The sequence below is a fragment of the Perognathus longimembris genome, chromosome 8, assembly GCF_023159225.1.
Source record: "Perognathus longimembris pacificus isolate PPM17 chromosome 8, ASM2315922v1, whole genome shotgun sequence".
In the NCBI taxonomy this organism is placed as follows: domain Eukaryota; kingdom Metazoa; phylum Chordata; class Mammalia; order Rodentia; family Heteromyidae; genus Perognathus; species Perognathus longimembris.
This window is the reverse complement of record NC_063168.1, coordinates 42715270-42728342: the sequence shown is the minus strand read 5'-3', so window position 1 is coordinate 42728342 and position 13073 is coordinate 42715270. Positions and strand designations below refer to the sequence as shown.

General features: G+C 38.4%; 1 protein-coding gene across 7 annotated transcripts in view; it reads right to left on the bottom strand.

Annotated features, from left to right (window-relative positions):
• Positions 1-12795, bottom strand: part of Nrxn1 (neurexin 1) — a 1045218-nt gene extending 1032423 nt beyond the window's left edge. For 6 of the 7 annotated variants that reach the window (XM_048352948.1, XM_048352950.1, XM_048352949.1 and 3 more), the window contains exons 1-2: positions 12659-12795; positions 8220-9891 (exon numbers count right to left, since the gene is read on the bottom strand). In XM_048352948.1, coding sequence (XP_048208905.1) covers positions 8220-8991 — 772 coding nt within the window. In that variant the 5' untranslated portion in view covers positions 8992-9891; positions 12659-12795. Of the gene's footprint in view, positions 1-7108; positions 7196-8192; positions 9892-12658 lie in introns of all 7 variants that reach the window. The other variant, XM_048352955.1, reaches the window with a different exon arrangement.
• Between the last annotated feature and the right edge of the window lie 278 nt (positions 12796-13073).

Here is a 13073-nt window from a genome sequence, read left to right as displayed (position 1 = left end):
AATTGCAGGTGTGAGCCACCGCCTTCTAGATGCATCTCATTGTTTTTAGGAAAGCATTTCAATAGTTCGTTTCACAGAAAGTTAGGCCCAATTTTTAACCAGTCATTCATAAATGCACAATTAAATATGCATTCAAGTAGTAAATTACAATGTGGAAGTTCCCATTTTATAATGTGTCGAATTCAGCAAATAAATTATTTAGTATCTGAAGCATCCTTACATATAATTTTAAATAAATAATTACATTATTTTTAGGGGGGAAATTAATTTTGTAATGGAGGAAAGGAGCCTAAGTAAGGTGAAAAGTAGTATCTCCCACATGGCAGCTGTAGTTACATACTGCCATGCCAGCAATTTCCCCAAGGGAAGTTCAGGCCTGCTTAATTATAGACATCATTACTTAGAAGAAAAACACAAGTCTTTAACTTGCCCCTTGACTGTGCAGGACTGAGGTAGTTCATTCTGGATCTAGCATTGTCGGAGTCACACTTAAGATAAGCTGATACCAACTACAGGGTCAGGTCCGTACTTCCTGAGCCCTGATCAATAAAGTTTCTTTGTGGATCAGCATCCATGCAGAATCCATTATGTTAATAATGAAACATAGAAAGCCCCTCCTGATGTCAGAAGGCACTCTGAGGAAGCAGCTGTTTCTTTGGGGAATCTTTCTTCTGACTTTTGGACCACTCCTTCCCTTCTGGGAACCACTTCCCTTCTGGAAGTGCTGTATAAGGTAGTATTTTTCCCCATAGTATGGTAAGTAGACAAGAGCCCAGGTCCACAATTTGGCTTGCCAAGTCAGACTTGTTTCTCTTCCACTTCTTTCCAATAATAGTTTCTCAAAAACAAACAAACAAAAAATCCCAGAACTGGCCTGGATAAAATCATCTTTCTAACTCTAAGGACTACTGCAAATTCAGTTTTAGTACATGTATTGAGAAGCTAAACTCAGAAGAAACTGAAATGCACCGCTTTCTCATTATGTAATTTCAATTAAGTGTCCACTGTACCATCATCTATATCTTCAGAGAAACCATGTTCCAACTCAGCAACTCTTGGTAAGTGTCTGTTTATGTCTTTGTGTTTGTGCTAAGTCTTTCCATTTGTGCTGAATCACCACAGATTTCATATTTGCAATAATTTTATCTCACAAACACTGAAATGAGTGGAAATTTTGTGCTGCTGAATTAGTGGAAATTAAGTCTTTTCAATCAAAAATAAAATGTAGTTGTAATGTTCTTAAGGTACAATATATGAGATGGGGTGGGGCTTTACTTCTAGTTACAAGAGAGTAGAAGCAAACCTTTAAGCATCATATGAATAGAAAGGACAACAAAGGAAACAAATCAACAAGCCTATTGAAACAATGTGTGAGGAGTTCTGACAAACTGTGTGCTGTTTCCTTTAGTATCATGACATTGGGAAAGTGGCACTAAATTTAATGGTCTGTCACAATCCACAATTCTGAAGGCTTTATTATAAGTCATCTGTTTAAGTTAGCACTGAGTTGACAAATACAGGACCTAGCATCCCTTAGCTGTCTGATATGTGAACACACAGGTTAAGTCACACTGGACAGGGTGCCTGCTCTGATTCTGAGCACACTTACCTCACCTTCTAGCTCTGCCACCCACTCTCTATGTGACTTTTGTCAAGTAAGCTTTGCTAACCTACAATTGTCTCATCATCAAAATGGGAATTTTACACAGTCTGTCTAATAAGGCTGTTAAAAGAATCAAGAAAATAGGATAGGCAAAGTAAGATATAAAATTCATTTAACTCAGTAAAAACTAAATAGCAATTGAACAGCAATGAATGTGATTATAAACAGGGAGGCTTCAAGTTATACTGCAATTTTAGAAGTGGTCATTGTATCATTAACGTAGAATCACCAAGTATATTTTTTGAAATAATGTATACTATTGAGAGGAGATCATTTTCTCTATATAGGCATTTTTTCAGTAGGCGGAAATATAAAGTAATAACTTATGTTTTTTTCCAAACATTATAAAGACATGACATTTAAGTTAAAAAAATTATATCAACTTTAAAACAGAGTACTTTATTAACTCTTTTACCTATATCTGAGTATGTTTGTTCTGTGGAATGATTGTGAAAGTTAGTCACAGTATTTGGTGCTTTTGCCTAAAAGAAATTCAACATGGATTCCCATTAACTTATAAGTGAGCTTCAAAATACATTTTGTAAGTGTACTGAAATTCACTGAGGACCATTTTAAAGGATTTTTTTAGGTTGAGATAAAGCTTATATACAATAAAGTATCTAAGTCTTAAGTATATATAAGTCAGTGAATCTTGAACCATGTTCAAGGTTCAATCCGTGTCTTCTTCTAGTTAACATAATGGAAAGAAGACCTATTTCAGTTAGATAATAATTATATGCTTCAATGGTAATAAGGCCATTGTTTTAATTTTTATTTTTAATTTCTGGTACTGCATATGGAAGATGGTGCTAAGCAAGTGCTCTACCACTAAGTTTCATCTTCAACCCAATGATACTTTAGATAAGTTAATAAGAAAGACTAATATTACTGCTTAAGTACAGTATTGGGATATAACACTGGCAATGGAGAATAAAAGGCAATTTTATAAATACATCTGTATTAAATATTCTCAATCATAAAAATATCATGTAGAATTTTCAAAAGTATGTCGAATCACTTAGACTTGCTTCTCAAAAGAATAGTCTAAAAAAGAAAAGAAATAAAGACTTATTGTCTTTGTTATTTCCTTCCTTTCTAGGCTAACATATAGGGGAAGTTCAAGGATCATTGTTACATTAGAATTTAGATAAGAAAGAAAAAGTTTTAGAGTTGAATTTTGCTTGAAATTACTGGTAATAGTCCCAGTGATATAACAACAGAAACAAGAAGCTGACAATTACCAAATGCTTACACAGCCAGGCTGTGTGCTTGCATCAAGTCACCTGTTTTATGAAGTGTCCCAAGAGATAGTTTCTATTTTATGCAAATTTCAAAACTAAAACTGAAGAACACAAGATTTGAGTGTACTCACTTGTCATCTTTTGGCAGTCTGGCCAGAGCAAATTAATTTAATGAGTACACTACAATTGTTCCTCAAAATAGGTAAAACAGAGTCCTTAAATAAAGAATATATTCTGCATAACATGTTGACTTCTAGAAAGTTAATTAGGTTTAGTTTATTCCAATCAAAGAAGTATTTTTTTAAATAGGAGACAGAAGCTTTTCGCTATCACATGTCAATCTCTTCCCAGAATATTCCAACAAAATTTAAACTACTAATGTGTTTTCCAAGGATTTTCCTATAGGCAATCCATTCTTTCCTGTCATGGGGGATATTATACAAATGTCCAATTCATTTTTGTCTAGCACCCACTTATATAACTTTAATATTTTAAATGCTTTATGCAGCTTGTATAAGTAAATATATAAAAATTTTCTTCCACTGTAGTTGTTAAGTATTGCCTTAAATAGAATATATATATATAGAGAGAGTATATGTATATATAGAGTATATAGAATATATATAGACAGAATATATAAATAGAGCGAGAGAGACAGAGAGAGAGAGACTGAGTATAATTTAAATGGGAACATAATAAAGTAGAGTAGTGTCACTGGGAGTCACAGCCTTCTGAATTGAATAGGCAGATTCTAGAGAAGCCACAAGACAATCCACCAAAAAGAGTTTAGACCATGAACTCTTCATAAGTGAAATCAAAGGCTCAAAACAATAAATGACTATAAATTTTTATGGCTAACCAAATCTGTGAAGATTTATACTTCTCTTCCTTTAAACAAGAATCATGATTTCAAGGATTCTTTCTTTAAAGGTTCTTTAAAACATCTATCCTTCTCCCCTTCTTCCCCCTTACTTTTTCCTTAACTTCAGTCTACAGCTTACAGTGGGTGCTTAACAAATGTTGTTGACTGACAAACAGAAATAATGTTTTTTCTCTTACTTTGTCGCCTTGCAATCTGTTTTCTACACTATAGCCAGTGTGACATTAGTAAAATATGAACTTCACATGATGGGTTGCATTCTTTTTTTATCACTTGCAAAGCAAAGGTTAAAACCTTGATGTAATATAGAAAATCCAGTTTGATCTGGCAAAAAATCCTGTCTTGTGTATAGCTTAAGAAATCCAAGTTCATTGATCTTCACTCAGAAACATGAATAGGCTGTACAAACACTAGTAATGATATGTATATTTCTGACTTTTACATAGTTCATATTTCTCCCCCATCCTTTCCTGGTCTACTCTCTTATTTCAGACATAAATTTAAAAGTCATACTCTAGACAATCATTATCAGTTTAGGTCATCTCACTGCCTTATGAACATTTTCATTACCATGAAGCTATTCTTCAAAACATACTACCATTATGAAATTCTATTATTAAGGCAATAATAATTTCTCTCCTCACTAACAGAAGTCTTTAAGGGTAAGAACTTTTTCTACATATAATTGCAATAGTAGTGCTTTAAACCCATACCCAGGTATATACAAAGCACTCAACAGATATTTATTAAATAAGGAAATTAATAAATGAATGCATAGTTGAATATGTTGACTGTTTGGTCACATTAGCAAAGTTAGAGAAAACAGAAACATCCATGACATTTATCACACTTCCTTGTTTGGTCATATTAAGCAATCCTTGTGCTTATGGCCATTTAAACAGAAAAAGTAAAATTATCTAGCATGAAATTTTAATGTGTAATCTTAAAATATGGGACTTGAATCTGGTGTTGGTTAAGAAATACAATTCTATTTCTTATTGCCCATCTTTTTATTTTTACCTAAAGGATGGATGGTCATGAAATTTACTAATTCTTCATAGCTACTAAGAAACTATGAGTACTCTAAGTAGACACTTATTAAATAATAATGGCTCAGGAGCACTTAGATGAATTTGATTCACTGGAAATCTATGCACCCCCTACGCAGCCATCACTCAAGAAAGATGACATTCTTGGAGAGTAGAGTTGAGAGTCTGACTCTGGGTCAAAACATACAGTGATGCATAAATTATTTTCCTTTGAGTAGCCATTTTTATTGTTTCTTTTCCTTTTGAATAACACCTCAACCAGAAAGAAAACATGTCAACCTGAAAGAGCTGGAAATTGAATCCATCAGACAAGATGTTCTAGGATTTAGGAATAAGAATATTTGTGTTCTAATGCAGGCTCTTGCCACTACTGTAGTCAACATAAGTTTGTGGTGGTAACTCTCCATCCATACATAAACAAATAAATTTTTTAAAACTACTATGCCTGAATCAACAGAGCAAAGTTGAAACAAAACTCATACCTAGGAAACTCACAGGTGCAAAACTTCTTTGACAGCACTGGAAGCCAAAAGATTTGGGGAGATGAAAACCAAGTGCATTTTTACTGCATTCTCATTGTCTTTCCAGTCACTCTTGTTGCACTTTTAAATGTTAAGGCAAGTAAAATAGTATCCTACTTTTTAAATTAAGGTTCAAAAGTATTGTAGTTACCACCAGAGATAATTTGAACCTGTGCTTAATGTTTGTCTATTTTTCTTCTCTAAATTTGGCCTAGGAAATGCATATTTTCTTGCTTTTGTAAATTAGTTTTATAAAAATGTGGTAATTACAGTAAAACCTAGCTAGAGACAATATTCGTTTATATTTCATTTGAATAGAAATCATTTATCCCCAGCCCATCAATATATGATCGGTGCAGGGAGAGGAATGCACTCCCAATTAATTATTCAATAGTCACTTGATACACACAAAAACAGGGAAAATAGCAAAATGGAGTCAATCCTTCTGGGGAGACAGACTATGCCTTTATCAGCTTGTTTCCCATTTCTGAGATAATCAGAAGAATTCCGTCTTTGTTTTCCTTCTAGCACTAGTGGTAATCTTTGTCCTGTGTTCGCAGCTCAGATTTTCACAATAAATCAATGCTGCAAAACAATCTTCATGAATTTTCTTTCCTGTCTTGATTTTTTTCTTATGCATCAGGTACTATGTTGCTCAAATATACATCTGCCTAAATTCTAAATATGTTGTTATAAAGGAAAAAAACAAAACAGCTAACCATGTGTCAAAATAAAGTGCATTTCAGAAACATCTAATTTTCCTTTCCTTAACATTACTTGTTCTATGCTTTCTCCACTTTTAACTCCTGATTATGCATGATGCCTGGTTCTCTACATTAAAATGCATAGAAAATTTAAAAAAATTCATTTAAAACACCCTCCCACACAGTACAAGCTGTCATTGTGTCATATTTGTTTCCTAATTTAAGAAAGGAAGTCATATTTCATTAAGTTGCCTTCTTTATCACTTAAAGTGGCATTAAGATACTTGCAGCATTATTTTCCTATACATCTATATTCAAATTTGTTTCTATAGAAAACAATGCAAAGGTATGCAACTTCATATTTTTCTGATAAAACCATCTTATGCATAATTAACAATTCTGTTAGAACTGGTGGAAGAAAAAGATGTTCTGATTTATTTTTGCACAGTTCAAGTATGAATTCTAATTTTAAATTCATGGAAATTTACTGGTAAGGATAAAGTACACTATGGACCATGGAATACACAATCATCTATAATTAACCTAAGTCTAATATATCAAGAAGAAACCTATGTAAAGAGCACAATGAAATTACCCTTTATATCACCCTCCCCAATCAAATGAAGACTACACACCATTACTAAAGACCTGCTTTTTTTCCCTTCAAACCTATTCATTTTTCTGTTTAAACAATTGCAAATTTATCAAGTAATTTATTTTAGAGTCGAGTGAAAGAGAACTGTCAAGTCTAGTAAGATTTGCAAAGGGTAGTTCTCCTTAGCAGTGTCAGCAAAACTAACTAAATAAATAAATAAAGCAGAGACATTACACAATAAAACAGCTGCACATACAGCTTTTGTCCCTATTGCTTTCAAAACCAGATTTAATAATTCACCATTTCCCCCAGTTCAGCCACAAATGCCATTTATCTCTGGGTTGATTGCCTTGATTTGACCCACAGGCTATCTGTCTACTTCAAACCCTGACATTATGTCTTCTGCTTGGCCCTTGATACATTGATGTTTCTTGCTTCTCATACTTCTCATTAACTCTTGTTCATAGGTTCCTCTGTATTCATGCAACATTTCCTTTGGCCATTGTCAAATAACAAGACACATAAGAGAAGTACACAGGAAACTAAATTTTATATGTAAAGGGACAAAAATAAAACTTGGGTATTGTTTTTGTTGTTTAGTTCAATATTGCTTCAAGCCTCAAGAATTGCAGAAATTACAACTTGGCTTCCACTACTCTGATAAATGCCATTAGCTGGATATCCTTGGAAAAATGTCTTAGAATAGCTCACATACATCCCGTTTATTAGCCTACAGATGCTTCCCAAGTCAGAAACACCTATTTCTTTTCTCTTCGAAAGGCATTTGTTAATGAAGAAATGTTATTTAATCTGTAGCATTTCTAAACATTAGCTGACCTGTCTCACCCTCTGCAAAACCACAGAAATCACTTTTTTCCCTTAAACATCACAAATGTTAGATTTGGGCATAACCATGGAAACCAATATTATTTCCCCAAACGTTCCTGCTTCTGAAGAAAATATTCATTTTCCCTGTTCTTTTTCTACAACCAGGAAAGAGCAAGTCTCCCTTTACAGAAGCATCACAGTGCCTATGAACTCTGTCATTCTGATGTTTTTAGCCCAGTAAAGAAGTGGGCATTTCTCAGCCATGACCCTGGGGAACCTCTCCTACACTTCGATTTTCCCCCAATACATGGCTTCCAGATGCTTCTCTGCATCTTAAGAGTAAAAACTTGATTATTAGAGGTTTAGGGTGGATAGTAGAGTGGTCATTTAGGTGAGCAATGACCTTATGAATGAACATAGGGAAGCTGCTGGTTTAGGGTAGCCACCGAAAATGGCAGAGAGGCCATTCCATTTACCACCACCTGGAAGGCAGTGGGGTTGGGAAAAAGTAGGAAAACTGATACCAAAGAGGGGGGCTGCTCAATGCTTAGAATATGTAAAGGGAGGAGTTAGGGAGGTTGGGAAGTCAGAGTGGCCTGCCTCTCCAAGCAAACTGTTGCACACTATCCAGAAAAAGGAAGACCCCCATGCACCAGCGTAGCCCCTCTGCCTCGCCCTACCACCCCTGCCCTGCCCTGCCCAGGCTGAGACTCCCAGAGCTCAGGCGTCGAGTCTTACCTTGGCTGCAGTCCTTTCCACGGAAGCCAGTCCTCGAGCAGTCACACACGGCCTGGTCGTCCACCACCGAGCACACGCCTCCGTTGAGGCACACCCCGCCCTCGCCCTCATCGCCCGCCTCACAGGGGCTCCCCCCACCGCTGTTGGGTGGCTCATCGTCCAGCTTCACCTCCCCACTGTCCACGGGGAGGGCCTGGGAGGAGTTCACCCTCACGTCTCGAATCCAGCCTTTGAAGGGCTCCCGCTCCCTCACCGAGGCCAAGGTGAGTTTGAGCGCTGCTGCGCGCAGTTCCGGGGGCAGGCCCCCCACGAAGAGGCCGCTGAACACCGTCATGTCCCTGCGCTTGGATTTCACCTCCACCCACTTGGCTTCCACCTGGTCGATGTAGAGCGTGGTGTTGCGGAACTGGCGGCGGATGCGCACGTGGTGCCACACGCCGTCGTTGACGGGCGTGTCGGCCAGCAACGTGGCGGGCTCGGCGCAGAAGATGGAGAAGCTGAGTTGCAGGCGACCCCCGCGGGTCAAGATGAGTTCCAGGAAATCGCAGAAGCCTTCGTCGTCAAAGTAGAGCACGAGGCCCCGTGCGCTGCGCGTCTTGAGCTGGAAGCTCATCTCGCTCTCGCAGCAGGCGTTCCACTTGGGGAAGCGTGTCCATTGACCCTCGGCACCCGGGAACTCCAGCCCGCTGCCCAGCTCTGCCCAGCAGCCCAGGAGCAGCAATGAAAGGCATAGGAGAAAACAACCCCCACGCTGAAGAAGCGCCGTCCCCATGCTCGGGGCTGGGGTGCGGCGCGGTGGTGCCGGGGCCGACAGGGTCAAAATGGTCCTGAACACCGTGATGAAGAAATTGGGGTCCAAGGAGGAAGAAGGATGAGGGGATTGGCTAAGGTAGGAGGGATGCCGCCCTCCTTGAGCTGTGTTTTGATTCTTCTTCTTTTCCAACAACCCCTTCCCCTTTCCCTATAGTCTTTCAACTGAAAAATGGAGACCCCAGCTGTACAGGGTAGCCACAGAACCTTTAAACCGAAGGGAGGATACACTTTGGAGGCAACGTTTTGAAAAAAGAAAATGTGTCAACAGATGACGAAGACAATCACTGATTCCCTTGGCATCCAATGATCGGATGGAAGGTCGTCTGGTGTCAACAGTTACTTTACTCCTCAAATACCATCATCTGCCTGGTACCACCAGTATGGCACCAGACAAAAAAAAGGAGGAATTAAGAATCAGGAAATCACAAGAATCCAGCACTGAACTAGTATCCTTGGATGCTGTCTCTCCACAGGTGAGGTCCCAGACCAGAATGGAATGAGGGAATCTTTGCCTCTTTAAGGGACCACTAATTAACCCGAGGAGCTTCAAAGGCCTGTTTCTACTTCTGCTGTCGTATCATAGACTTCCACTGTCACTGTCTGTAACCAAAGCCAAATTCCTTGTACATGGCCTCACAAGCAGGATTTCTTTTCACCTTTTAACCTCCCCAACAATTGGACTCCACCCCAGAAGTTGCAAAACACACAGAAGCTGTTAGATATGGAACTCAAAAACAGTTCCTCTTCTTTACTCTTCACCACTGTTTGCGAGGCCAAGCTAAGATGTCAACATATCAACTGGATGTGTGTTGGTGATGCATTTTCATTTTATGTTGCCCTTTGATAAGGACCCCCAAATCTGTAGAAAATTAAAATAAAAATTATGATCTAGATTCAAGTACAGCATCACATAAATCATCATTCAACCCAGAAAGCAAGCCAGTACCAAACTGGTGCTATTTCTAAACTAATAATAATCTTATTGGAAGGATTCAGCTTATTTATACTGATCTACAAGTAAGCCTAATATTTCCTGATAGTTAAGATCATACTCTTACAATAAGCTATTTACACAATTTAGCTTATGATAGCTGTTTACAGTTTTAAATACAGATTTAATTATGCTTATCTCCTTCATTTCCACATTATCTCCAAGCATTTCCACAAATGCTTAATTTTAAAATACAGGAGGAGAAAGAAAGGGGAAAAAAGCCATTTAAGGATTTCTATTTACATTATGTGCTAGTTACATGGACGAGTTAAAACACAATCTTAATAGGAAATTTTACAGAAGGTAATATAGATCCAACTGTTATGAAGCTGCCAGCTAAGATTTGTATAGCATCCCAACAATATATTTTTCTCAGAGAGACCAAGAATGCTGATGGTTTCTTGAGAGTCTCTTCTTTTAAAACCAATACATCCATTGTTATTTTTTAAGGAATAATAAAAATCTAACTGGAACCATTTATATATGTGTATCACATCATTATATATGTATCACATAGTGTACATATGTATAATATATGCATGCAATACCTATGCCTCAGTTGTCATAATATTAATTCTTCTAAAAGAGAAAATTTAACATTTTGCCTAACAGTTTGGTGATCTACTGCCAGTCCTTACCTGGCAGTGAGCCTCAAGTCTCCTAAGGCTCTGGATGGTCAGAGCAGCAGCTGGCATGTATGTCACCTCAGCTACTGTGGTTGTAGGATGCTAGGATTTAAAACCACACCTCTGAATCACTCACTATGCTCCTAAATCACTTGTCTGTATTCAACTCTTATCTGTCAGATTCTTGAAAAACTACCAAAATCTTAAATAGTTTTGTTTTTTTGGAATATCTTTTTCTTTTTGCCAGAAGATTCATTTACATTTTTGAGAAACAAAATAAAGGTAGCATCCAGTCACATCAAGCAAACATAAATTATTTTCTCCACCATTTCTTACTATCTCCTCCACCTAACATGGAATACATACATGTGCATGCACATGCATGCACACACAGACATTTTATTGCTTGGACACAGTGGCTCACTAACCAATTAACACTTTTTTCTTCCTTCAAGCTGAAACTAGCAGTAATTTATGGCACTGCATTGTGCTGCTGCTCTTCCATGAAGGGAGCTGAAAGCATTTCTCTTCAGTTCAGTGCAATCCCTACAGGTGTCAGCTGAGAGCCACCAAGCTAGGGGATCCCACTTCAAGTTCCTTCCCAGATGAAATTGATGACGGGTTCTCTTTCAACACACACAATGACACACACACACACACACACACACACACACACAGTCCAAATTTTTAAAAAATCTCAGCTGCTTATTTATTATGGATGATATATTTCACATCACCAGCAATCAGATGTTTTTTAAAATCATCAATAATAACATATTACTCAATATGGTTTCATTTTAAGTGAACTCAGAAATCTGCTAATTTTTCAATAATTTACAAAGTAAGTGTGGAATATCTCCATCAAGAGTACTGCCTTAAACCTGTCTTCAACTCGTGCATTAGAAAACCAATGTGTGTAACTCTGTTAAATCTGATTATTTTAATAATTGCACATATGTCACATAACCTTTTGTCACCGTTCTCTCCTCCACTAATGCACACATTGACAATTTTGTAAAGAGTGGAGAGGAAGGTATACACACACACACACACACACACACACACACACACGAACACACATTTTTCCCTTAACACAAGGGAGGTCAACTGGATCTCTCATTGTGTATGAGAGAGTAGTTGTATTTATACCGAGAAAGAAGATTTCTCTCTAGGTGCCAGAAGACCTGGCGAGTTCACAAATTATAGGACAAAATACAAGGATCTCCCCAAAAGCAATCTTACTGCAGCTAAAACAAGAAGCGCTCTAATTCAAAAGCTGAGAAAAAGCCCCAATAACCTTTTCTCTCATTTCTAGAATCAAATTCATTCCCAAGTCACTGGGAGGATCAATACAGTATGCTGACCTCCTGCAGTTGCATTTATTTTATTATGTTTATGGTAACACACACACACACACACACACACACACACGTGCGTCATACCACTCAGACTTCAGTATGTGTCTTAATAAAGAACCTGATTTGAGATGTTTTCATATATAATTTTGCCCCTGGCTTTGCAAAGTACTTCAATACCAATGCACACCCAAAATTCTCCCAGGCTTTCCCGCCCAGTCTCTAAGCTCCATCGCTAATACCAGTGCAGTTTCTTGGAGCCTGAAGTCTACTGCACAGATTAAGGGTAAGCATAGCGAGAAGTGCTGAGGAAGAAAGATACAGATTGAGATAGGTTATATTTCATTGTTTGGATCCATTTCCCACCAACCTGCAATTTTCTTTCTTTACATACTAAATTTCTGACTTTAGCCTTTAAGTTACTACCCCAGTTCCACCATCTCATCTTCTTGTCATTTAAAATGCCTCATGCAAAACAACCAAGATCTACACTCTGCCACCCTCCCACCACCCCATTCTTGTGTGTTTGTGGCAGATTCTGGCTCAGTTACCAGAATCTTCCCCAGCTAGCCTCGCCCCATCATCCCTTCCCCCCACCCCACACACCCAAATTGAGTTTTTTTTTTTTTTCTTTTCTTTTCTTTTTTCTTTTACCTGCCTGGGTTATTTCCCCTTAGCTCCAGCCAGAGCCTGAAGCATGTATCGGTCAAAGCGAATTTCCTGAGGTCTATGGATAAGGCGACTGCTGCTGCCTTTTCACAAGCTTCAGGCTTGAGCGTCTATCTCCAGGAGTGCGGGCGGGGAGAACATGCAGCGGAGGGCAGCGGGAGGAGCAGGAGGAGGAGGAGGAGAAAGAGGAGGAGGAAGAGGAGGAGAAGGAGGAGGAGGAGGAGGAGGAGGAGGAGGAGGAGGAGGAGGAGGAGGAGGAGGAGGAGGAGGAGGAGGAGGAGGGAAAAGCTGGGAAAGAAGAGGTTGTGGTGGAGCCCAAGAAGGCTGGGTTACGTGACGCTGGGTGCTGTCCTTCCGAAAGAGAAGGGCGGAGCTGGGCTCTCCGCAGTACCATGGAGAG